This window comes from Accipiter gentilis, chromosome 10 (genome assembly GCF_929443795.1).
Source record: "Accipiter gentilis chromosome 10, bAccGen1.1, whole genome shotgun sequence".
Lineage (NCBI taxonomy): Eukaryota > Metazoa > Chordata > Aves > Accipitriformes > Accipitridae > Astur > Astur gentilis.
Window position 1 is genome coordinate 40,333,737 of NC_064889.1, and position 24,681 is coordinate 40,358,417.

General features: G+C 57.3%; 3 protein-coding genes across 4 annotated transcripts in view; 1 reads left to right on the top strand and 2 right to left on the bottom strand.

The window, feature by feature from the left end:
• Positions 1-24,681, top strand: part of RBFOX3 (RNA binding fox-1 homolog 3) — a 190,354-nt gene that overhangs the window by 15,156 nt on the left and 150,517 nt on the right. Inside the window, exon 1 of one of the 2 annotated variants that reach the window (XM_049811893.1) lies at positions 16,929-17,043. The exons of the other annotated variant lie outside the window; for it this stretch is intronic. The gene's annotated coding sequence lies outside the window, so the exon portion shown is untranslated. Of the gene's footprint in view, positions 1-16,928; positions 17,044-24,681 lie in introns of those variants that run through there. 2 annotated transcript variants of the gene reach the window in all.
• LOC126043458 (uncharacterized) overlaps positions 1-24,681 on the bottom strand; it is a 237,956-nt gene that overhangs the window by 12,969 nt on the left and 200,306 nt on the right. The window lies entirely within an intron of this gene.
• The window catches only part of ENPP7 (ectonucleotide pyrophosphatase/phosphodiesterase 7), a 35,348-nt gene that overhangs the window by 7,871 nt on the left and 2,796 nt on the right, over positions 1-24,681 (bottom strand). Inside the window, exons 3-5 of the mRNA XM_049813384.1 lie at positions 23,244-23,438; positions 18,272-18,428; positions 17,828-17,879 (exon numbers count right to left, since the gene is read on the bottom strand). Of these exons, the coding sequence (XP_049669341.1) occupies positions 17,828-17,879; positions 18,272-18,428; positions 23,244-23,438 (404 nt within the window). The remainder of the gene's footprint in view (positions 1-17,827; positions 17,880-18,271; positions 18,429-23,243; positions 23,439-24,681) is intronic.

The following is a 24,681-nucleotide window of genomic DNA, read 5'->3' on the forward strand; positions in this document are numbered from 1 at the left end:
TGGGGGTCTGTGCCGGGGGTCTGTGCCGGGGGGGAGCAGTTTGGTCAGGCAGGCAGGGGCCAGCTGGATTTTCCTTCTTTAGTTTGTATTTTTAAAGGGAAAACCAAATTGCAAATTTCTCAGGGGTGCCACTTGAATTCAGTCAGGAATGTCACACTTCATCCCCCACGAGCGGTCACTCAGCTCCGCAGGGCCCGTGTCTGCAGGGATCCGTTACCAGCATGGCCTGAGCTGCTCCCTGGCGATGGGACTGAGGAGCTGGGAGCTGCCTGGGCAGGGCTCCACAGGTGAGACTGGGTGACTGGAGGGAGGGGGATTGGGGGATGCTTTATAAAAACTCTCCACGCCCCTAAGAGCCCTTTTGGTGCAGCTCTGCCTGAGCACAGAGGGAGGAAGCATGGGGAAGTGGAAGGACAGCAGAGACCTGGGTCTGACCCACCTCAGGAGAGGTAGGATGCGTGCGGGGTCTCTGGGTGGGTGGGCAGCTGCTTCCCCAGGACAAAGGCTGAGCTGCAGCCTTCTGTGCTCCCCAGGGAGAGCCTCCTCCCAGGCGCTTGTCGAGGTGTTGGAGGGCAGGATCGCTGCAGGCTGGAAATGGTGCATTTGGATGTAACATAGAGGATGAGTTGATGGAAAGCAAGTAGGTGTTTTTCTTTTGCTCGCCTCCCTGTCCTGCCTGGAGTAGCTCCGCTCTGTAGATCACTTGCGCTGTCCTAATGGTTAAGGCATTGCACACGCAGCCTGTTGGAAAGAGGGCGAAGGAAGGGAAAAGGGGAGAGAGGAGGCGGCCAGGAGGGTGAGGAGAGAATTGAACAAAGCAGCTGGGGATGCCCTGGTTTGCTCTTTACACCAAGCCTATGTCCTTCATCAGTTTGGTGCAGCTCAGATGCAGGGTAAATGTCTGCAATGCTGCTCTTGGCTCCTAGCACATGATTGCCTGAGTACCAAGGGCCTGGATAAGCTCATTAGCATCATTGAAAAAATCTAGTGCCAGGACCTTGTGGTTGAAGTTGTAATGGTGCCCTGGTGAGCAGAACCAGGAGGAGCTCTGCAGCCAAGTGGCTCCGGAGTGCCTGTGAGGGGGAGATATGTGGGGCTACTGAGTGTTGGATGGAGCTGCAGAGTCTGTGGAAGCTGCTGGGGACTGGATGCACCTGGGACAGTTGGGTGGAGTTGATGGGTGTAGAGCAGACCCTGTTCTGCTCCCTGTAGGGTGCAGCTGAGTGGCTGAGGGCAGCTCTTGGAGAGAAGGCTGCTCCCAGGCAGAGCAGACACCCGGTTTTACCTGCACCCTCTGCCAACCAGGGAGAGTCAACGCTGCCTGTGGGTGTTCAAGCTGCTTTATGCCAGGCACGGCCAAGGAACCGGGGTGCGGGTGAAGCAAGTGCTGGTAACGGCCTCAAAGTCAGGAGCGACAGCGCGCTGCATGAAATCAAAAGCCAGGAGCAGCCCCGGACTTGGCCTGAGCCCTGAGGCGGATGGAGAGAGGAAGGTGCTCCAACCAAGCAGCTCACAAAGGTTGGGAAAGAGGCGAAGAGGTTGGGAAAGAGGCGAAGAGGTTGCTGCAGGGGAGCTCCTCGGGCAGGGCCCGGCTGCTGTACCGGGAGGCAGGAGTTGGGTGAAACCGCTCCCTTGGTGCCGCAGCTGCGGTCTGCGGGGTCACCTGCACCCACTTGCCAGCGGGCTCCAAGAGCCCGGGCGGTGCCTGCGGGGATCCCCAAACCGCCCCTTCCCCGGGCCACGGACCCCCCCCCTTCAGCCGCAGGGCCGAGGCGCTCGCCGTTCCAGCCTGCCGTGCGGGCAGGGCCGGGCCCGCTGCGGGCACGGAGAGTTGCTTTTTTTTTTTTTTTTTTTTTTTTTTTTTTTTTTTGGGGGGGTGGGGGGGGGCTGTTCCCGGGGCAGAGGGACCCCCGCGCCCCCCCCCCCCAGCGGCGCGGCCGGGCCCGGCCGCCAGGTGGCGCTGTTCGGCCGCCGGCGGGGGGGGGGCGCGGGGGTCCCGGGGGGTCCCGGGAGGCTGCGGGGGAGCGGCGGAGGGTCCTGCGCTAGTGGGGGGGGGGGGGGGGCACTGATTGGGCTGGTGTGTCGTCCCCCCATCCCCGTCGGCGTGGTTGCCCGGTTCTCTCTTGTCCGCCGGGACGGGCGATGTGCCCCCCCCCAACCCCGTCGGAACGTGTGGGCGGGAGGGGGGTGAACTGGTCAGATCTACCCACGGTCAGCGCTCGACACGGCACTGGGAGCACCCCCCAGCCCCCCGGGTCATGGGGCAGCTGTTCCCGCTGGGGTGCGGGGTCTGGGAAGGGGGACGGTGACAGGAATGTGTCTTGCACAGCCCACGGCGACAGGATCCAGTGATGCGTAGGGATGGAGCATGTGTCCTGGGCTCCAGGACGGCCAGGATCAGCCTCCTGGGATCAGGGTTATGATTTCAGCTCTGGTGGGAGAAGGGAGCCCACCCCCTGGGAAGAGACCCCAGGGGACAGCCGCTTTAGTCCTCTTCACAGGCACGTACAGAAACTCTGCCTTAAGCACAGCCCAAGGCTGCAATGCTCTTGAGACAGCACTAGCTATGTGCCTGGTCCCCAGAGACTCCCCTGCACGGAGATCGGTGCTCCTTCTCTCCGCTGGCTTGGGTCTGATCAGGCTCTGGCCATCTGGTTTCAGCAAGTGTGGGAAGGGGAGTAGCAGGGGTCAGGATTGAGGGCGACAGCCTTGGAAACACAAAGAGAGCACGGAGCTGGAGTTCAGCGCCGGGGTTGGGCTGGCTTGAGGAGCTGGGTGTTTGATGGAGCCCAGGGCAGGAGCGTGGCAGGGTCCCAGCACCAGGGCTGAGTCAGCTGCAGCGCTGTCAGTGAGACCCGGAGCTTGTGCCCACTCGCTGCTTGGGGCTGTCTGCCTTCCCCAGCGCTAAATTTGCTCATGGGCTGAAAATCAAGACTCTCTCCTGAGGAAGCCCCGTGTGTGGTGACTCAGCCGAGCGCTGGCACCACCCGGACGGGCTCCAAGCGCGCTGGGTCGGGGGGGCACTAGGGCATCTCTCAAGGTTGGGGCCTGGGCAAGTCCTGACTCAGCAGCGGCTCTGTTTACCTGGGCTGGTGCAACACCTTCTTGGGAGGGTGACCTCTTCGCCATCTAGTTTGCAGTTCTTTCATGTGGTGGCCCTTGGGGAGCAATCCAGCACAGTGCCCAAGGTGAGGAGAGAGGCAAAGGGACAAGAGCAGTGAGGAAAACTGCTCTGCAGCCAGCCCTTCTCTGAGGAGGCAGCTGTCAGCCAGGCAGTGTGGGTATGAGTGAGGCTTTTGCATGTCTCTTCTGCTCCAGGTGATCTCCCCAGAATGCCCATAGCCCCCCTGCACCCTCCTGGGCTGGGCCCCACAGCAAGGACCAACACCTGAAGTTCACTGCTGCCTTTGGTCCACAGGAGAAAGGCCCATGGGTAAAACCCTGGCTCTTGCTCTCCACAGCCAAGTGATGTCCCCGGATGATGATGAGGGGCTTGAGTCCCCTTTTTTCCCTGCCAAAAGCAGTCCCATTCCCTCTCACACCCTTATCGCTGTTGATGAATACTCATGTCTGGTCCAGAGTCCATGGTGCTTCTCGGGGCTCAGCACCAGGCTTTTCGCAGGCCATAGCCTGGTGTCCTCTTTCTGCTCCCTGTTGGGGGTCTGAGCCCCAAGGAGCAGGGTCAGCCCTGTCTCGTGGCTGCAGCCTGGCCCTGCTCTCCACCTGGGACCCTTCTGCTGCTGCTCGGTTAAACCCAGCATCGACCGCTCCGTCAGAGCCTGAGGCTCTTTCTCAGCTTTCTTAGCTAATGGCTGTGTCTGCCTCCCATTGATCCTCAGCTGCAGAGCTCATTGATTAAGTACATTTCTTATTACACTTAATGGTATTTTACTCCTTTCTGTGCTTACCTCGTGCCAGATGCTCACCCTGTGCTTCTGCCTGCCAGGAGGAGAATTCCTCTGGTCAGAGAAATGTCCCTCCTCTGTGCTGGCCCTGCTCTCTCCTCCCTTCAGTCACCACCCCAGCCCTCTCCCTCTGCCTGACTGGTCTTCCTTCTGCTTTCCCTACCTGCCTCTTCCTTCTGGGTCAGGGCAATTCCTCTGTCTTCCAGTTCTTTACCCCTTGGTCCCTGCTCCCATGCCTTCCTGGCAGGTCTGATCATCTCCCAAGCAAAGCAACGAGGCAGCTGTGGTTCCCAATGCTTCAAGAGGGCTGTGCGCCTCCTGGGACAACCTGTCCTGTACCCTGCCTCTGCACGGCTTCTCCTGCATCTCGCTAATGCCTCCACTGAGCTGCCAGGGATCTTGCACTAAGCTCCTTTCCAACCTGGTGGTGCCTCCCTCCCTGCTACTCACTGCAGCATCTCTCCAGCTTGCCAGAGCCCACCACACGCAGGGCTGCCCTGCCTTGCTGGGGTGGTCATATTGCCTTTCTGGGTTATCTCGGCTCTTACAAGGAGTCTTTGGGATGTGTCTTACGGACTGCATAGGGCCTCGTGAGAGCAAGAGGGCTCCTGCCTGCTGCAGGCTTGGTCAGAAGGATGCAGGTTTCTCTCATGATTACTCCCTGGGGCCAGGTACCAAGGGGAGGAAATGGGTCAGCATGTTGGCTGGTATCATCCACTTGGGGCATAACCATCTCCTTGTAAGATTCACTCTAACTTTTCTGCAGTGAAATGGTGTTGTTAACCCAACAACTGGAATAGCCCTGCCCTGCTGTGCTGTCCCTGCCAGCAGCCACCCAGCCAGGGTGAGAGGCACCAGCCAGGGCACTGTGTTCTCCTTTGCCTTCCCCCCGCAAACACCTTCCCACTCAGCACGCACTGTATGTTGCCTCTCTCTGTGCCTCACCTCCTTTCAACTCTCTTGCATGCATCATTCAAAAGCCATAACATTATTGGGCATAAAATATTTACTTAACTGAGCTTTTTGCAAATATTCCCCTCCATTATTTTTCCTCCTTTTGGGAGCAGACACTGCTTCTCCTGTGCTCTCAAATGGCTTCTCTTAAATAATACAAGAAGAACATATGAACACCCAGTAGCCTTTTTCTTTCTTTTGAAATACCCATAAATATAACAGTGTCACCAATCCATTACAGCTACACCAGGACCATGGCTCAGGAACACCCAGTAGCACAGGCCCAGCCTGCGTAATCACCTTGCTGCTGGAAGAGGGACAGACAGGGAAGGTGCTCAGGGAGGGAGCATGAATACATGAGAAGAACTGACATGATGCAGAGTATTAATATTAATTAAGAAATGTTCCTTTCAGGAGGGACATCTGAAGCTTAGCAGAGGGAGTACAGGACTGAACGCTCCCAGTCTGGTCCCAGCTAGGATGCTGGGCCGACCGCTCGGAACAAAATTCCCTACAGCAGGGAAATGGCTGCTTCCCAGGAGGCCAGCCTGAGGCACGGGGGTGCTGAGGGACGCTTCCCACTGCAGACAGCAGGCCGGGCAGTCCTCAACGGCTCTTAAAGAACAGGATAAAGAATTTTAGGAGCCTGGGAACGCCAGAAGGGGTGGATGTTTTTCAGAAGTAGATGTGTGTGTTGGATGGTGAGCGCGTTCCACCCCATGCGTGAAGGCATCCGGCTGCACATCCACGGCTTTCCCTGCCGTGGACTGGCGCTTGGGTAATGGGGGGCTCTCCCCACAGAGGTGCCATGGGAGGACCCGTCTCAGGGGTCGGGCTGGGCCCAGTCTGGGGCTCCAGCTCCCCAGTGTGGGGTGCCCCGGGGGGGGGGTGTGGGTGCCTGGCTCCCTGGGCGTGGGGCCTTGCCGGGCTTCACCGTGGGGGTCCGGCTCCTGGTCGTGGGGCGTGCCGTGCCCAGATCGGGGGTGGGTCTGGTTCCCGGCTGTGGGATGGGCGGGGCGTGGGTGCGGCGTGGGGCCCGCCCCGCCCGCCCGTGGGTCCGGCGGCGGCCGGCGCTGTCCGCGGTGCTGACGGCGGAGTCCGGGGCGGCCGCGCTCTCCCGGCGAGATCCCCCACCCACGCCGCCCACGTGTGCTCGCATGGCACCGGCGGGTACTATCAATACGTGCCCGGAGGCGCAATCCTCCCTTACGCGCCCCCCACCCAAGGAGAGGAGGTCGCTGGCGGGGCAGGGGGAGCAGTCTTCCCCCCCCCCCAGCCCAGGGCAGCTGTCCCTGTCGGAAAGGCTTGACTGATCTCTGCAGCTCTGGCCAAGTGTTCGTGGGATGCCTGGGCTTTTTCTTGTCTCTGATAAGGTGTAAAATCACCTCAGAGGGAGGAAAAACTGCAAATGGCAGGAAAAAGCCACCCAGAGAACACCACTGCAGTAAGGAGGAAAAAAAAAAAAATCAAAAAAAAAAATCAAAGGACCTTGTTCCCTCGTATGTGCGTCGTCATTGTCCTCGTGTGATCTGAGCCTTCGGGATGTCACTGCCTGTAAAGAAACAAGTAGTTAAATGTGTTGGGAGAAGGACATGGGGATGTACCTGAAGTTGGCCCCCCCCACCACCCAGGAGAGCTGTGCTAGGGAGCTGTGAATTTAATATCCTATCTGCCTGCACCAATCTCATTTGCTGGCCGTTATCAGTAATAGTTGGGATAGTTTAAATCTAAAGCTGATCGGGCAGGGTTGTGGAAGATTTTTACCGTGTGAGTGGCTGGGTGGCAAAATGGCAGATGAATGTTGCCGAGTCCAAGTAATACAGATGAGAACACATCCTTAACCACAAAACCATGAAGCTGGCCTTTAATTTAATATTTCCTACTCAGGAAAAGAGACCTTGCAGTCACTGAGGGTAGTTCTATGAAAATGTCATCTCGGAGCCCAGTGTCAGTCAAATAAGGCAAATTCCTTGTTAGTAGTTATTAGGAAAGAGGCTGAAAACAAACCAGGCAGCAGCATTATGCCAAGGTATAATACGCTGTGTCGCAGTGCAAATGCTGTGTGCAGTTTTGGTTGCCAATCACAAAAAGGAGGTAGTTGAACTAGAAAAAGTAAAGAAAAGGATGACAAGGCTGATCAAAGGCACAGAACGGCTTCTGTGTGAGAAGAAACTAATAAATTAGGACTCTTTTGGTTAGAACAGAGACAATAGAGGTGATCTATGGTAGAGTTCTACAAATTCAGGAGCAGTATAAAGGTGAGTAATAGGAAATGGGTATTCACTATTTCTCATAAATGGGTGGCACCAAATGAAACAATCAGGCAACAGGTTTAAAACGTAAATGAAGAAAAGGTTTTTCTTTTTTTTTTCATGCAGTGCTTAATTACGCTGTAGAACTCGGCACCGCAGGGCAGTTCAGGGACCCACAGCCCCTGGGTCAGAAAGCAATTAGACAAGTTCACAGAAGATGGATGCATTAGCAGCGATTAAGCGTGGTGATGCAGATGCAAGGCCCGGCACAAGGAGTGCTCTGCTGTTGGCGGCCAGGTCGGCTGGGGAGAGGCGGCTGCCTGGCAGTTGGCTGCAGCTCGTGGCGTGCCGGTACCTGCAGGCAGGTCTGTGAGCTGGTTCAGTGCTCTGCTCTGCTCCCCCACCCAGCTGGGACCCCCTTCACCTGCATCCAGCCTGGCCTCCTCGTCCTCTCCCAGGGTGGAAGGGTTGGACGTGTGGGCTGGGTATGGCCCCAGGGGCAGTGCGGGGGAGCTGGGGAGCAGAGACGGAGCCTGAAGTGGCTCTGACCTGCGGTGTGTAGCCAGGGCCAGGCTATGGGCAGCTCAGTGCACGCGGCTGTTGCTGTTCTATCATTCCTTCTCCTGCAGTGAAACCATCCCTGGCCCTGCCCAGAGCTTAGCTGGCCATGGTGTCAGCTAGCCCCGGCTTGGGAAGTGCCTTTGTGTCACCAAGGACTGTTTAAGTGTTTCCCTGTAACAGCCAAACGAACAGACCTTTCCCTGTAATGCCGGCAAATCCCTGTTCCTGAGGAGCCGTTAATTGATTTCCCTTTTCATCATTCCTCTCCTGCCTGTGGCTGTGCTGACACCCGCCTGCCCGCGCTCTCCCTGCCTGCGCTCCCAGTCAGTGGCTGCGACAGGCAGATCCTGAAATTATTGATAAACACTCATTGGGGCTGGAGCCTGGGAAATTGCCAGCAACCCCAGTGGATTTCTCTCTTGCCAGCATCATTTTTCTTGATGACAGCATGTTCCGAAGTTTGTTGGGGAGGGGGCAGGGCCTCCTGGTAACTTTTTTGGGGGGGTTATGCATTGGTTGTTTTAAAAGATCCCTGCATAAAAGGAGAGAGGAGAGGCTCGGGAGCTAGTGCCTGCAGTTACTCCACCAAAGGGCAGTGGGCTGGGCTGGATTCTGCTCTGAGATTTGCCCAGACCTGTGTCCACCCTCGCAGGTCAGCCCCGCTCTGCTGTCCCACTCAGTGCCTCTCCAGGCTCAGGACTTCTTGATCCCAACCTGATGGATCCTTGTTTCTTCCTCCCAATCCTCCACTCCCGCAGGCTATTACCCCATGTCACAGCATGCACACGGGCAAGGATGCTGGGCTATGGTCTGAGCAGGGACAGGAGCCAGCGTGGGCACAGCAGCTGGAGCAGGACATCCCTCTTCTGGGCCAGGACAGTCCTTGTCACCAAGGATCCCGGCTGTTGGAAAGGCTGGCTCTGGCTGGCAGCTTGCCCTCCCTGGAGGGCAAAAATCAACTCAAGCATCTCCCATGGCCAGTCGCTACCAGACCAGTGTAATTTGGCCCGGGCGCTGCTCTGTGCCCAGCTTACGCAGCACATACAAATGCGTGCGGTGCGTCGGGTCTCTAGCTGTTGCTCTTTCTGGAGCTCGGAGCATTTTTCTCTCTGCTAGGTCTGCTAATTAGTGGGAGGTTGTGGATCAGGAACAGAGGGAAATGTCCTTCTGTGGTTCTGGCACTAGAAATAATTGAGCCATTTTTCACCTATGGCCAATCTAATTCTGTCCACATCTTGATTTTTCTCTTAATAGCTTGGGGTACTGTTGGCAGCCATGGGATTCACAGCCATGTCCAAAGCTTTTCAGTAATCGCCTGGATTTCGTGCTCTCTTGCTAACTGGTTGCTGGTTTCTTCTTAGTTTTTGCTTAAGCTCCTCCGGGGATGGGAAAGGAGCTCATTTTAGCCAAGCTGCGTTTGCCTCTGCACCAATATTCCTCAGTCCCTCTCCTAGGGCAGCGGTGCAGGACGGTGCACGCAGCACGGCTCCTCTGCAGCCAGCAGCTGCGCATCCCCGGAGCCGTCGCTCAGGTCTGGTTCCCGTCCCTTTCCTGCCCTGCCCAGACCGCAGGCAGCGTTCCTGCCTCTGTTTGTGTGGGCAGGGGCTTCTGTCACCCCAGACTCCCCCGGACCTTTCTCTCTGCACACAGAGCACGTCCCACAGTGGAAGATGATGGGCAGCAGCTCCTCGGGCTACCACGGAGTGGGAAGCAGCCGTGGTCTGTGCTCCCCAGGATCCGTCCCGCTGCTTCCCTGGCCAGGCAGCACCCTGTGCGGGCAGGGGCTGCGAGAAGCGGGGCACCTGCCTGCTGGCTCAGGGTGCAGGGTGAGCAGAGACCTGTGCACGGGGCATTGCCGCCCACTCGGGGCGGCTTCACAGCAGCAGCCGATCTTGATCGGTGCCCAATGACCGTGTTCCTGCACACCCCGGCGCTCCCAAACCAGCAAACACCCCATTACAGTTGTCATGGAAATTAGAAAGTGTGTCTGCTTGGGTTTCCTCGGCACAGGGCTCCATGTTCCCAGCGGTTCGTACATCAGATTGCCTCTCGCTGCGCCGGTGCGGGAGTAGCTCTCACGAGGTGGCCGGGGCTCTGTGGGCAGCCGCTGCTCTCCCCACCGTGCTGGTGCTGGGGCTGGTGCTGCGATTTGACATGTCAGCCGCCGGCCAGCTTGGGAAAGTGAAGATGTTCATGGTGAACTGAAAGGTGCGATTTATCAGTGTTGGTCCCCAGAGGCTCAGGGCCTGTCAGGCACCAAAAAATCCCATACATCACGGGGAGGGGTGCTTCTGCCTCTTTTTTTGGGGTGGTTTTTTTTTTTTTTTTTTACTATTTTATTTTTCTGTGAGTGCCGGAGCACTGTGAGGCAAACAGTGGGGCAGGAGAGGGGCAGCAATGTGAGAGCTGGCCCTGGGCACGGGAAGCCTCGGGCTGGTGAGCTGTGGGGATTGATGGATGCAACTCGCCTTTTCATGTATTATAGAAATCTTGCCCCTTTGCCTGCACATTTGGAGGTGGGGAGGCTATGGCGTGTGTGTGAGGAGGTCTCCAGCTTCTGCACAAATGAAGGGGCTCAGATGTCTTCCTCGGCTTCACCCTGTCCTCCACGTTTGTCCCTCTGTCTGTCTGTACATGTGCGTATGTGCCTGTGTGCAGATTTGATTGTTTTCTTCTTTATAACATTTTCCAATGTTTATGGGCCATGGGATTGGAAGTGAAGCATCTACTTAATTGCTGTCAGGCAAGGAAACGGGTTATAAAGTTGCCAAGGGAAAAAATAGATCACTCTGGGGTAAATGCAGGGGAGCAGGGCTGATCTAAAAAGGAGGTACAGAAAGCCTGGGGATGGGAAGAGATGGAGGGGAGAGAAAGAACAGGCAAGGACTGGCATGCAGTGAAGGGAGCTGGCTCAGGAAGGGACGTGGGGGGTCTCCCTGCCTCTGGGCTGAAATGGCACCTTCTGCGCTGGGGAACTCTGCTGGTGCTGAGGGGTGAGACGCTTCACAGAAGGGAAGGGTCTGTGCTGGGAACAGCCCGGGGCTGGGGCAGCTCGTCCCCACAGTGCTCTCTTTTGCCTTAAACACCACGATTCCACTAATGTGGTGTTTCCAGACGTGTCCCTACACTGCTGAGCGTGCGAGTGCCTGCGCTGGGGCGGCAGGAGCGAGGATGGTTGAGTGTGAGGCTGTACAGGGGTGTGCTGGGGCACGAGTCGACCTGTCTGCCCTCCCTTGGGGGCTCTGCCCGTGTCCCCCAGGACGGTGGCATTCACCTGCCTTGTGCCGTGAGTGGGGCTGCTGGAGCACTCTGCAGAGGAAAACTGGGAGAAGGGAGCCCTCCCCACCCTCCCCATCCTCCCCACCCTCCCCATCGCCAGAGCCTCATGGCTGCTGCTGCTCCAGTTCCAAGCTCTTAGCTTGCAACTCTCTTCATCTGCATCCCTTTCTTGTTTCCTTCATTATCTCCCCCAGTCTAACCCTCCACCATGTCATCTTCATTGCACGGCTCCTCCCTCTCCCCATTTGCCACATTACTGCAGCAAGGACTCACTTTCCCATCTTTTAGTCTCAGTGCCATACATAAAAGCGCTCTGATGGCCATGGCGTGATAGCAAAGACAGAACTTAATTTCACAGCATTTTCATATAATACTCCATAAAACTGAACAAATTTGCTGGAGTCCAAATCCATCTCATTATGCAGAGTCATTGAAAGGGAGGCTTTTACATTCTGGGACTCGGTGCTCAACTAGGGGATGGTACAGAAGAAGAGAAAAATAATTAATTAGGTGCTGCTCTGGATCTTTGATCCTGCATTGCAAGGCACATTAAATAAAATGCCTGCCTCATGAATAAACCCAGCACGGAGCCCTATTTTTCTGACCCCACTCAGAAGCTTTTCAGTGAGGCTGAGGTGTACGTGGGGAGGTCCCTGGCCTGAGTCTGTGCCCCAGGAGCAGGGGAGGGAGGAGGAGATGGCGCAGGGCAGGACATCTCCCCGGGGTGGGAGCAGTAGGCTGCAGTGACAACCCCACTGGCATGGTTACAAAAAGCAAAGTGTGGCTGCAATGCCCTGGCAGGGTACTGGGGATCGGGATGGGACGAAGGAGCACCCAGCTTCCCTGGAGCTCTGCTGTGGTCCCTGCTATCCCCCATTGCTCCCAGGGACCCTGCCTGGCACCTCCAGGGTCTTAGCCCTGCCCTGGTGGGAGAGGCTGCGAGGCAAGGAGCCATGCCTGCAGCAGTCTGGGGATGGTGCGATGTGTCAGGGTCCCTACAGCAGCCCCCATCCTCCTCCCCCCATCCCTTGCATTTAAGTCTGTCCTTCGTACACAGCTGCAGTCCGTCTCGATGTTTGTGAGTGAGCTTGAGATTCGTGTATTTTTTGAGTAACGCGGTTTGTGAGATGTAAGGACCGAGGATTCAGCCAGGCGGGCGAGCGGGCTCGGGGTGCACCGGGCGAAGGGGTCCCGGGGTAGGGGCTGCGCTCTGAGCCCTTGGCCGAGTTGTGAACCGGCCCTTGCGTGCACTCACCGTGCTTTGCCTGGCAGCAAGGGCTCTCTGCCCTGCCTGTCACTTGCCCAGAACAGATGATTAGACCAGGCAGCGCTAACCCAGGCAGGGGAGTGGGAAGCCCCAAGGAAGCCTTAAAGTTTGGCTTTATTCACTGGCATCCTCCAATGTCCTGGTATGGGAACAAGTCCTGGCCAGGGCTCCTGTGCCCTGATCGACAGGCAGTGCTGCTGCCCTGTGGCAGGGTGGTGTGGTGCCCTCGGGGGCAGCTGCGGTGCCAGGCAGGTGGATTAGAAATGCACCAGCAAAGCAATCCTGTAGAGGAGAGAGCTCGCTTCACCTCGCGCTGTTAATTAATCTCTGAGCCAATGAGGATGCTCTCATCTGGTCTTTACTTAATCCATAACCCAGAAATCCTCAAATTATGTCATTTGTTCAATACAGATGAAATTAATTACTCTGGGAAATAGGCAACAAGTTGCATTTCTGATGCCCCTTATCGCATAATCAAATCTACAAAGTGCTTTCCATGCAGCCGCAGTGGCAGCGGTGGGATTGCCTGCAGCAGGCATGAAATACTGAGCAGCATCCGCTATAAATCTGGCACGGCGCTGACTCTTACAGGAAGCCGATGGCCGAGGGAGGCCGGGGAGTCTCTGCAGGAGTGCTGGCGGTGCAGCAGCCCGGGCGGCGAGGGCAGGGCGGCCGCCGCACGCACCTCTGCTCTTCCCACCGAGCAGAGCTGCCGAGGACCCTCCACCAAGGGCTTAACCACCCGCCTCGGCCCCATCGCTCCCTCCTGCGCCTGCCACCCACCTCCCTTTTATTTATTACCTCTTATTGGGGTCAGATACAGCTGGCGGGGCTTCCTGGGGGATCCAGAGAGATGGGTCCCCCCTGCAGCCCCCCCCGCCCCGAGCCTGACCCCTTCCCCCGGGGCTCTGCGCCTGCAGGATGCGTCCCTCTGCCTGGTGACTTTGAGGAGGCGAGGGGAAGGTCCTCATCAGGATGGATCAGAAGAGCTGGGTACAGAAGAATAGCGATTTACTCTTTATTGGAGTTATCGCGGGGAGGGAGAGCTGGGACGTGAGAGGCAAAGCCTATGGCTGCGGCAGCGCTGCGGGAGCGCAGCAGGGGTGGGAGCGTGGTGCTGGCCCCGCGGGTGCTGGCTCCACGGGTGCCGGCTGTGCAGCCTGGGGGCCTCTGCTCTGCCTGGGGGGGCTGGTGGGGCACGGTACAGGGGGGTGGGCAGGTCAGGCATTGCCTTTCTGCCAGGAGAGCGGGAGTTATCACACAGATCAGCAAGGGCTGTATCCCCATGCCCAGCCCGGTGTGCTGCCTTCCCCGCCGCGGGGTCTCGCCGGCGCGGCACCCAGGCGGGGGCTGGCTTTGCCCTTGCCGGTTCCCTGCTTCTGCTCCTGCCCTTCACTCTGGGCTCAGATGGTGCCTTTTTAATCACCTGCTTGACAAACCTGGACAGACCATGAAGCGCTCCGGCGAGCTGTCATCTGTTTGCCCTCTTGCCCGCTGCCCACCTGCATTCCCACGGTGGCACCTGCAGAGAAATGCTCCGGTGCTGTGAACGCCCCGATGGGGAGCAGCCCTGGCACGGCTGGAACCTGCGCCTGTGCCAGCCGTCACCCGTGCCCCTGACACCTCCAAATTCCCCTCCTGAGAGCAGGCTGCAGCCTGGAAATAAGCCCTTCCTTCCCTGCTTGTCCTGAGCATTTCTCCCCTGTGCTGGGAAAACCCTCAGAGGGTTTTGCTGGAGCCTGTTGTGAGGGAGCCTGTGTGCTCCAGCACAGCTAGAGATCTTGTAGAGAGCACTAAAGATGATTCCCAAAGGCATAAGAGCAAATTTTGCAGCCCAAGCGTGCTCCCTCCTCCCACCGCTCAGCTGCAGAACGCTGCTCTGGCATGTGAACTGCCGATCGACTCCGAGTGTCAGCAGAGCGCGTCCCCAGAAACACTTTAATTCCAGCCTCTGGCCAGGAATGGGCTCTCGCGGCAGGACGAGCCCCTGGGCTGGGGTGCCCGCACAGACGGATGCCTCATCCCCTTTTTCTGGCCAGCTGGGGGGCTGTGGGGAGGTGGCTGGGGTCCCCTGACCCCTTCCTGTGGGCTGGTTTTGGGGGGTCGGTTTTCTGGAGGGAAAGCTTTACTGTAAGCGGTTATGGCAGGTACCAGGTTACACACGACTAACATGTTAAGAGCTGTTGTAACAAAAAATCTATACTAGTTGTTTGCTAAAATGGCAGTAATGAATTGAAAAATATTACAAGCCGATCAAGGCAGCTATTCCAAGGCTTGTTAGGGCCCTTAGCCCGGCTCTTCAGCTCGCCTGGGTCACCAGACACAGCAAAATCTATTCGGAGAAGATAGAAATGTAATTTCTCTCTGCCCTATCAATTTAAATAAATTATCTATTAGATTAGCTGCACTTAAAACAAAACAAGAAATCAATCCCACCAGCCCCGGCTGCTATTAAACTATGTTTTGCACCACTAAACCTATAATTGCCAAAGGTCCCCACGAAAGGGGAGCAGCCCGGCTGCGGGTGCTGCTGGTGGGCTCGGGCTGTTCTCCCCGGGCAGGAGGAAGGGTGCGGGGCGCAACGGCCGGGGGAGAAGGACCAACTGCCTGACCGCCTGCCCCGAGCTCTTCTGCCCCTGCCACAGCAGTGGAGCCTGAGATAATCCACGGGCGAGCTCCTTGGGTGCCTGGGCTCACAGGGGCAGCCTGGTCCCAGCCTGGAAGAGGTGCTGAGGTCAGGGCTGGCTGCTGGGGTCTCCCCTGCGCATCCCTGAGGATTGCCACCTTGGAAGTGCCTAAAGCCCCGGGGCAGGCGGTGGGTTTGATGTGTGATCCCACTGCACCCTCCGCCCCCGGTTTGCTTCTCCAAGTGGGTGAAGAGAGCCGGAGCTGTGCCCAGAGAGTGCTGAGCCAGGGTGCCGGCAGCCCATCGGGCAGAGTGGGATGGAGGCAGGCATCCCTGCAGGGAGCTGGGGAGGGCAGGAGTCCCCGGGTGGGAGGGCAGGTTTCTGAAACAGCATTTCAGACATGGCTGTTCCCTTTTTTTTTTTTCTTTCTTTCCTGCTGAAATTGCCGCCTCGTGCAAACCTGCTTGAGCTGCTCAGATAAATTAGCATCTAGGGGATTTTTTTCCTCTACGTTTTGTGCAGTTGCATAAGAGGGAAGAACAGAGGAGCCCAAGTAGCAGATTGCTTTGTAGAGAAGCATGAAACAGCCGCAGACAGAGCTGCTGTCTCCCTGCTGCTAACAGATCTCATGCATTCGGCTGGGTGAAGCTCACGCGTGTGATCCGGGCATATCCAGGATCGTCTGGGTGAGCGTGGGCAGGACAGGGAGACCAGAGATGTGTGCAGGCGGCGCGGGCTCTTCCCGGCATGGCTGGTCATCTCCCGGCTGCAGCTGGTGTTCCCAGGTCTCCCAGTTTGCAGGGTGGCCAGACCCAGCAGGAGCACCCACCGCCCCCGCAGGCAGCCCAGCCCCGTCCCTCTCTCCAGGAGAAGGCAGCTGCCAGGCCCTTGCCCGCTGCTGCTGGTCTTTGCCTGTTTTCCACCTCTCCCAGGGGATTGAGAAGCCCCTTTGCAAAAAGACCCGAGGATGCTCTCGGGATATGCCTGTGCAGGAGCCAGGGAAGCTGCGGGGGCTTCCCAGCGGGTGCCGTTCCTGGCGAGAGGAGGAGGAGGAGGCTATCGGTATCCACTCGGCTGCCTCTCCCCCTGACCTAACCCCATTGATTTGCACCGATCGGAGTCTGATGAGATGTGTGAAGCAATCAATATACCTGCAGCTCTGCAAGTAGATGCGGGGAAGCAGGGGATGAGGGTACGGTGTTTAACCCTTCCCATCCCACGCTGCAGATCCCACCCCTCCCCTGGGGCTCAGGAGCTCCTGCTCAGGTCCCACTGGCCAGGCTGGTCTGTGTGTCCCATCGCTGCATGGGGACAGGCAGGTGGCTCCTGAATCATGCTTGTCCCTCTGACCACACACAGCCCGGGGCGTCCCCTGCCAAGTGGACCACCAGCTTGCCCAGCCTCCGCTGCTGAATTGCCTCCCTTGGGGATTTTATTGCACCTGGGCAGTGGGACTGATGCTCTTGGGCTCCTTGGACAGCACCACAGTGCAATGGCCTCCCCAGCCTTCCCCAGGGCGAGTCTGGCTCAGCGCAGGCTCTGCTCTTGACCCGCATGCCATTTGCAGCCTCCTTACATACACCTGCATTATTGTTTCACCTTCCCATAAAACTCCAGAGAGGAACCGGGAAGAGCGGGGGGAGGAAGGAAACAAAAGGGGGGGGGAAAAAAAGATTCAAAAAGGCTCAAACTTGCAGAAGGGTGAAGAAACTTGGGGTAGGAGGAGGGGAGAGGGGCTGCTTGTGGGGCTGCAGGGCTGCTGGGCACCCTTGGGCATGCTCGGCAAGAGGAGCCGGGAGCTCTCACCCATGGGGAGGGAACCGGGGGAGCAGAGAGCTTAGGAGCGGCTGTGCCGGGGGAGCACTTGGCTCTAAGTGCTTTCATAACCCTCAGCCAGAAGTGATTTTTCTGAGGCATAAGTAATGTAGGTAAATAGGATTATCTCACAAAAGGGAACAGCAAAATAATAAACATCCTCATAACAGCAACGCCCCGGTAAATGACTGGAGCTGAGGAGGTGGCGGGGCAGGCAGCCCTCCCCGCGGCCAGCACTGGGAGCGGAGCTGCATCCGTGTGAGAGCACGCCGAGGAGTCGTCACCCGGAGAGCCTGTTCAGGACGACAGGGTTAAATACCTGAGCGGCCCTTGGCAAGCGGAGAAGCTGCTTTTTGGGACCTGACCTGACTCTACGGCTCCTTGTAAGTGCAAACCTGTGGCCGCGCAGGGCTCAGTATCACAAGGCTGGGTTTTGGGGTGACGTGAACTTGATGTTCTGCGTGGAGTGCTGGGTGGTGGGTGTGCTCAGCAGCCTGGAGGCACGACTGCGACTTGTGCAGAGGTACCGGGGCTATTGGGGAAGACCGAGCTCGGGTGCCAAACGCGGGGGGCTCGGTGCCACGAAGCAGCACATGCCCGGCTGGCCGAGGGGCTTGCACCAGGATGCGACCCCATGTGGGCAGAAGGGAGCAGGTCTCCAGCCCGGATCCCTTGAGAGGAGGTTGGGAACCGGTCCAGGTGTGCCGTGCCATGCCAGCTGCCACCGAGGGCTCTGCCCTTGCCTGCCGGGGTGTTTTCTTCCTCCATCCCAGAGCCTGGGGTCTGTCCTGGCTCCCCGTAAGAAAGACGTGATGGAGCCCTGCTCATCGTGGCGCAGGCTCAGCTGTGTCAGGAGGGGAGAGCAGAGTGGTGGAGACCCCTCCACCAGACAAGGAACCAGGTCTCTGGGAAAAATCGAGACTGAAGCTGTGTCCAAGGGGGGTGAGGCTGTCGCAGGCAGGGAGAAGCGCTGCCTACATGCTCCCTGCACACTCTGCGGTGTTCTTGTCAGGATGCTGCAGGACCGAAGGCACAAAAGTCCCCCCTGACTTCATTACGGTGACAGAGACTGAGTCTTCTTTAGCAGGGAAAGGCTCTTTAGCTGCATTAACAGGCTGAGATCTGATGGGAAAGATGAAAGAAATCAGTCTCCTCCACATCACTCACCTGAGACTCTATCAGACTTGCCACAATTAGGAAAATTCACATCGAAGGCTTCCTTTGTAAAGGACCAAAATATGAGAAAGCGTTTGGCCCAGAGGGAAGCAGAGAAGGAATTTAAGCTGCTTCTCATCTTTCATCATTTGCCTTCTCCCACTCCTATCTTGGCAGCCCCGGTATTTTGCTTTGTCTCCTTCAGGTGACTAATCATTAGACTAATTAGTTGCTAATCAATGTTTAATTAAAACTTAGCTGTTAATTACTGGAGGTGCTACTGTAGGTTAGATATGAAATGTTATGAAAACATTTTGAAGGGCAGTTTATAGTGAAGCTGGCCTCCCTCCCTTGTCTCTGGTGTGTCCCTTGGCCGGGGTGCCCTCCTCTGGGAGGCTGCTCTCCCAGCTGAGGAACTGGGACGGGCCCTGCGGGTGTAACGCATCCGTACGGCACCTCCGCACCCTGCAGTGCCCACTGCCCGCGCTCTGGAGTCGGCTCCATCACCTGGGACGGGACCATGGTGCGGGCAGCTCGGGAGCATCCCTGACGCTTTCCCATGGAGCAGCCAGGGACGGAGGTGAGTGACGCGGGGGACATCCCTGCCGGTTCCCTGCGGGAATGGGAAGCAGTCAAAGCAAGATTCCGGTACCCTGCCCAGGGCTGTGAGCCCCTTGCATGTCGGGCCCCAGCTTTGCGAGCTGTATGAGCGTTTGGGATGCTGATGAGCGTCCAGCCAAAAGCCAAGCGCAGTGGTGTAGCTACCGTTCCTGTATGTCCCTGCTCAGCCTCCTTCTCTTCCCTTAAAACTCTCTGAAAGCCGAGGCCAGGCAGCAGGGCCTGCCTCCGGAGACGGAGTCTTCGTTATGCACCTTTCACTGCATGCAAGAGCCCGGAGGTTTTTCATGCACAATCCACTGAAAGGAGCCCGTTAAATATTCCATCAGCGATGGCTATGTAGGTCACCCAGGTGTGCTGCTGCCTCCAGGTACCAGCTCATTTCAGCCCTTGGTGGGGAGCCTGTGTCTGCTCATTAATTCTGTGGCTGCTTCTCCATCCCAGCGTCCTTCTGGAGCAGGGGCTGGCGGGGCTGGCGTGCCCGGCCAGGAGCGGGGACTGGCCCCGGGGCTGTGGGGGCTTTGTGCAAACCTGGAGGGGTCTGCAGGGCTGGGGGTACCACGTCTTGTTCAAGGGCCCTGAACCCCTTGTGGCTCCATAGGGTGGGCACCTGGGAGAGGGGGGCCAAGGGAGCACCCCCAGTCCGGGCCAGGGGACCCCCAGGACCCCCATGCAGAAGAACCATTGCTCCATCTCAGGGCGGCACAGGAGCCGTCCCTCCTTGGGGGCTGCGCTGACCCGGTGGGGTACAGGCGCTTTGCAAGTGCTGTACATATGCTAATGACACGATTTACATTCTCCCTGCTCTTTACATTCCTTATTTCACTTTACTTGTCATTTTACGGCTCATTTTAATTTCTTGCGAGCAGACCCGTAGGATAATAAGGTCTAGTGCTGCAGAGGGTCCCGAGGCAGACACTCTGTCTCCATCCAGACAGAGACGCTGGGAGCACCGCTAATGTGCCTGTGTCTGGGTCAAGCGGTGGCATGTTCCCGTCACCTGGGGAAGAGCAGGGGGTTTCTCTGCAGAAGCAGAGAAGTTGGGTGGCTGAACAGGAGCTGATGCGCTGGGGCCTGTGGGAGAGCCAGCCCCCAGACCCTGTGCTCAGTGGTTTTGCTTGTCCCTCCTCTGAAAACAGGCACCTCTTCAAGGGGCTGCTAAGCCCAGCTGGGTCCCTGTCACCCAGATGGTGTTTGCTGCAGAGATGGGTGCTGTGAGCCCAGGGGCGGCTCCAGAGCTCTCCTGACCGAGGCACTGGAGAGTCTCAGCCACTGCCAGGGCGATGTCCCCATCCCCGGCTGTCCCTGGGCGATGCCTGTGCCTCCCTCCCGCTATGGGCCAGGACTTGTGTCCCTCCCCACGTTGACTTACTCTGCCCGAGTGCGGGCTGGGGTTCTGCAGGGCTGGGGAAGGCGAGGGTATGGGCGTGCTCTTTGTTTGCTTGCTTGATGCCACTGCGAGTGGGTTTTTTGCGGAAAAAAATTTATCTTTTTTTCTCCCTGCTAGTTAGAGAAAGATGCTGACAACAGACCAGGGTTTTGGTGATTTGGGTGGTGACAATGCAAGGAAAGGTAGCTATGTTTAGAAATAATTGCTTTGTCTTTTGCAGAGGTATTAGTGCTTCCATGCTGGCAGTTACAGGAATTAGCTGAAGGTATTGGTGACATAAATACAGAAGGAAAATTATTGCTACTTATTATCACTTTCATGTGTGTGAGAGAGCAAGAGACATTATCAGGGCAGAAAGAGGAGAAGGAAACAGGGAGCCAGAGGGGCAGGAGCTCTGGGGTCTCCAGTACAAGGCTGGCACGTCCCTGGGGTCTGCTCTGGAGGCCAGAGACCTTGCGGCTGTGGGGCCGGGGGGGTGCTGGTGCAGCTCCACGCCAGCCCCGGCAGCTCCTGCTCCACTGCAAAGAGGTGCTGGCTCTGCCGAGGGTCTGAGCCCACCTCTGGGGCAGAGTCACCGGAGGGACCCACGGCACCAGGGCTGCTGAACGGCACCTTTCCTGCAGCTGGGCTTGGGCCCAGGGGAGGGTGGGTGGGTTATGGGCTTGGCTGGATGGGAGCTGGGGCAGATGGGGTCCCCCAGCCCAAAGTGAGGCTCGGGGGGGCTGGAGGGGTCCCCCCCACTGCTGCCTCTGGGGGAGGCAAAATGGGCCGTGCCACCCCAGCAGAGACCCGGCCCCTGTCCGTCGGCTGGAGGGGACGGGCAGCCGGTGTTCGGGGAGCCGTGCGGGAAGCAGTCGCTGGATTTGTCTTAACAGTAGCAAGCGGAGTCTGACATTTTCCTTCTAGAAAATCATTAAGCAGCCAAGGAAGGCGTCGGGTTGTGGGGACAAGAACAGAGCGGTTCGGTTCCAGATGAGTGGCTGCAGGCAGCGTGGTTGAGCTGCAGCAGGGAAACTCGCTATGCCGAGGGCATCGTTCCTGCGGCATCCCAGCCACCACCCTCCAGGGGTGGGAAGGTGGCCTGACAGCATCCCGGCTCCCGGCTGGCACACCGCTGCTGCAGGGACACAACCCGGAGAGGGAGCGGAGCTGGCTCGAGCCCTTGGCACCAGGAGGGTCTTTGCAACCAGGAGAAGCTGAAGAGCCGCAAGAATGGAGCATGTGAAAACAAAACAGTGGGATCCTCCTGCAGCACAAAAGATGCTTGATGCGGAGAGGCGGATCCGGGTGAGCAGCACCGGAGGGATGCACAGCCAAGGCGAAGGTTCCCTGTGGCAGAGTCCTCCTGGATCCTGGTGCGCCCTGCCCAGGCTCCTCTTCGGACAGAGGAGCGAACTGGGCGGATTTAAGAAGTCGCAACATTTTGGCTCTTAAAATGGGACTAGACGACAGCGTATAAGGCCATAAGCCGAGGGCCCTGCGTGGATGTGGGTGCTCACCGGAGGAGCGGCAGCCCCCTGTCCCGGCACCGGCCCAGCGCGGCAGCAGCTGTGGATGGGAGCTGGAGGATCCTCCCGCAGAAAAGCCAGCAGAGCCCCTCGGGGGGATGCTCTCCTCTGGATCGTGGAGCTGCTGCTCCATCAGGAGCACCCAAGGATGTGGCCGTGGCTCCAGCGATGCTCTGCTCTCCCGCTGTTTGGTTCTTTCGGGCTCCGGCAGCGCAGTTTCTCATAGGCAGTGTCCTGCCCGTCCCTCAGTGGTGGGGCTGGCTGCAAAAAGTCAAGTCAAATGTTGGGAAGGAACAGACCTCTGATGAAACAAGGCCACTCATGCTTTCAGATATTAAATTCCATGCAGAATATTAAATAATTTCCTCTTCACTGATCCCAGTAAATTTAATTAGCTCTTGTTCCCCCGATAGAGTTGTCTCTGCGATCCTGAAGCGCTGCGTTTGGAGCGAAGGGGAACTCGGCTCCTGTTTGAAGTGCTGCCTCCCTGCAGCGTGCACGCTGCTGTTGCCCGTGGTTGCCGCTGCATTTCTGTTCCTTCTGCCAACCCCCCACTCCGTGCCGGGGCTCCTTCGGAGCAGGATCCAGCTGCAGTGGTGAGGAGGAGGAGGACGGGGCATGGCAGCCCCTTCCTCTCCGGTCCAGCTCCCGGCGGCTTGGCTCTGGGGTGCTGTTTGAGGCAGGTTTTGTAGATGGTGCGGTACAGCTTTGCTCAGAAGATGGTGTGAGCTTCTCTGCCCGGAGGATGAAGGTCTGGGGAAGGGAAGGAACCTGCTCCGGGCAAGCTGGGGCTGGGGAAAATCAGTGGGGTTTGGGTGATTTGACTAGGGCCTTTTCTGTGGCCACCTGAGAGCCAGGTCCCAAGGGGGGAGGCACGGAAATCACACAAGTGCTTGACTTTCAGTAGAAATGTTTGCTGCTGCTGATTTTGTTGGGGTTGGTTGGGGTTTTTTTTTTGGGTGTTTGGTTTGTTTTTTTAACTTTTAGAACCTCAGAGCAAAAAAAAAAAAAAAAAATCCCTTCCTGATGGAAGCGGCTAATAGCGGGTTATAAATGTGTCCCTGGTATGGTTCATTAGCTGCCATGACATATTGAGAGCTATGATCGGTATGATACCAGCAAATCAATTCAGAATTTAATCTGAAAAAGAACGTGGGGAGGTCGGATCATGCAGCACATTACCAAATATTTCTTCTCAGCCAAAATAGAGCAGCTCTCCTCTCCCGGTGCTCCTCCTGCCTGGTTGCCGTGCAAAATGCAAAATAAATAAATAAACAAGTACCTGATTTACCGATGATTAATTTGCATAATTAGTGCTGTGTCAAATCACTTCACCGAGGTGCAAGGCACACTTTGCTGTAGATGTTTGCACAGACATCTTTCCAGGGTTACCCAAGCTCACCTTGTTTCACGTTTAACAGTCTCGTAAGGATGTAGCATTGGTGTTGATGGGATTTCACGGAGTCGAAAGGGGAGGCGAGAGCCCGGGAGGCAAAGCCCCTGCCAGCCTTTGCGTGCCCCGTCCTGCTGTTGGAGCAAATGCCCTTCCCTGAAAATATGTGTTGCAGTGGGTGGCTGTGATCCTGGAGCCAGGAATGAGCTCAGACCTAGCTCTGCCCGCGGGCACAGACCTGCAGGCTCCGGCCAACGTCGGCTCCTCGGAGAGCGGCAGCGACGTGACGGCTGAATCCCGGCCATTTCGTATCCGTTTGCTGTTCACCACGGCTCTGCTCTTAGGGATGCTTTGGGAAGGTGCTCGGGGTGGGCAGCCGGGGATAAACCTTTTGCCTCCAGCTGGGGGCAAAGGCAGCGATGGGGCCTGACCCGCAGCGCCCGGGAGGGGGGAGGCGGGCGTCCGAGCGCCTCGGCGGCACCCGCTGTGGTGTGTCCCTTTTTTTTCCCCAAGACTTGCCTTTTTGCATGGTGGTGTCTGACACTGAGCACTGCTAATGCTGCAGAGTCGATCGCTTGGCACTGGGGAAATCCCAGCAGCGAGGCCAGCAGCACTTCTCTCCTCAGCCTCCTGCTCCCGAGCAGGGACTCGGGGTCCGAGCACAGAGATGGCTTCAGGCTCTTTACTCTCCCTCTCCTGGAACAGGGGAAGCGGCTGCAAAACACCCAACAGGTGAAGTATTACATCAAAGACGTAAATACATTTTACGTTTTAAGACACGCTGCGCCGTGGGCAGCCCTGGTTGCGTGCCCTCGCTCCTTCTCCCCTCCGTAATGGATATCAGATTGTTCTACTGATCTTGGCATTGTTTTAGTAATTGACTGATGCAATGCAATGTTCACTGATTTAATAAGTTTGTTAGTATAACAGAGGTTCAGGATTTTGCTGTTAATGTGCAGTGACAATTACATTTTAGGTTTGCTCATTATGTTGCATAACTTAGCTATGAAATCTATCGTAAATTATATTTAAAAAAGCATTATTTCAGAGCACATTAGCATGGCTCTCCCTTCTCCTCTCTCCAGTGCCGGAGAGTGCTTTGCAGGCTGAGCGTGTTCATGACCAGACGTGCATTCAGCTCCTCGCCGGGTATTGCACGTTCCGCTTTGGCTTTTTTGGGTCAGGGCATGTGACACTTGCCAAAAAAAAAAATCTGGGTCCTGCCATGTCATCCCACCGCCTCCATGGCAGCCAAGGACGGTGCAGGTACGCGGTGTTCTGGCGGCTCTCTGGGGAAAGCTCCAGCTGGCACCGTGCCCCCCAGCCCGCCGGTGGGCAGAGGGCTCCGCGCTGCTGCCCCACCTGCACAGGTAGGACGGGCACCGGTGCCGGTGGGTGCCGGTGAACCCCCTGGCAGGGCCAGGCTGGAGCTGCTGGTGCCGCGTCAGAGCTGAACACGTTGCAAACATCCCCTTTTCAGGCAGAGTCACGGGGAGGGGCTGGATGTCGTTTGGGCACCTCGAAGTCGAGGGTGCCCGAGAGCTCGAGGCGTTGTGGAAGACTTGGAGGGGCTGCCACCTCCGTGTCTCGCATCTCTTCCCGATACCGAACGGCATCTGTTGCTTCGCAGAGGTGATTTCTGCAGATCCAGGACTGACCGCTTGGCACTGTCCTTGCTGGGGCTCCGCAGAGGGAATAACGGGGGCAAGATGCTCAGCCCCGGGGACTGAGAGGAGCCCCACATGCTGGGGTTTTACTGTGCCTCCTGCTTACAGCATCTGCGTTCAGGAAAAACCCAAGACAGAGCCACAACAGGTCTTGTCATCTCTTTACCCCAGCCACGGTTATGAGAAGGAAAACCTCATCATCGTTAAGGATAAAAACAAAAAAGCAGCAGTAATTTAACAACTCTGCCTCCAAATGAAGGCCCTAAACGGCAAATAGACTGTGAAATAAG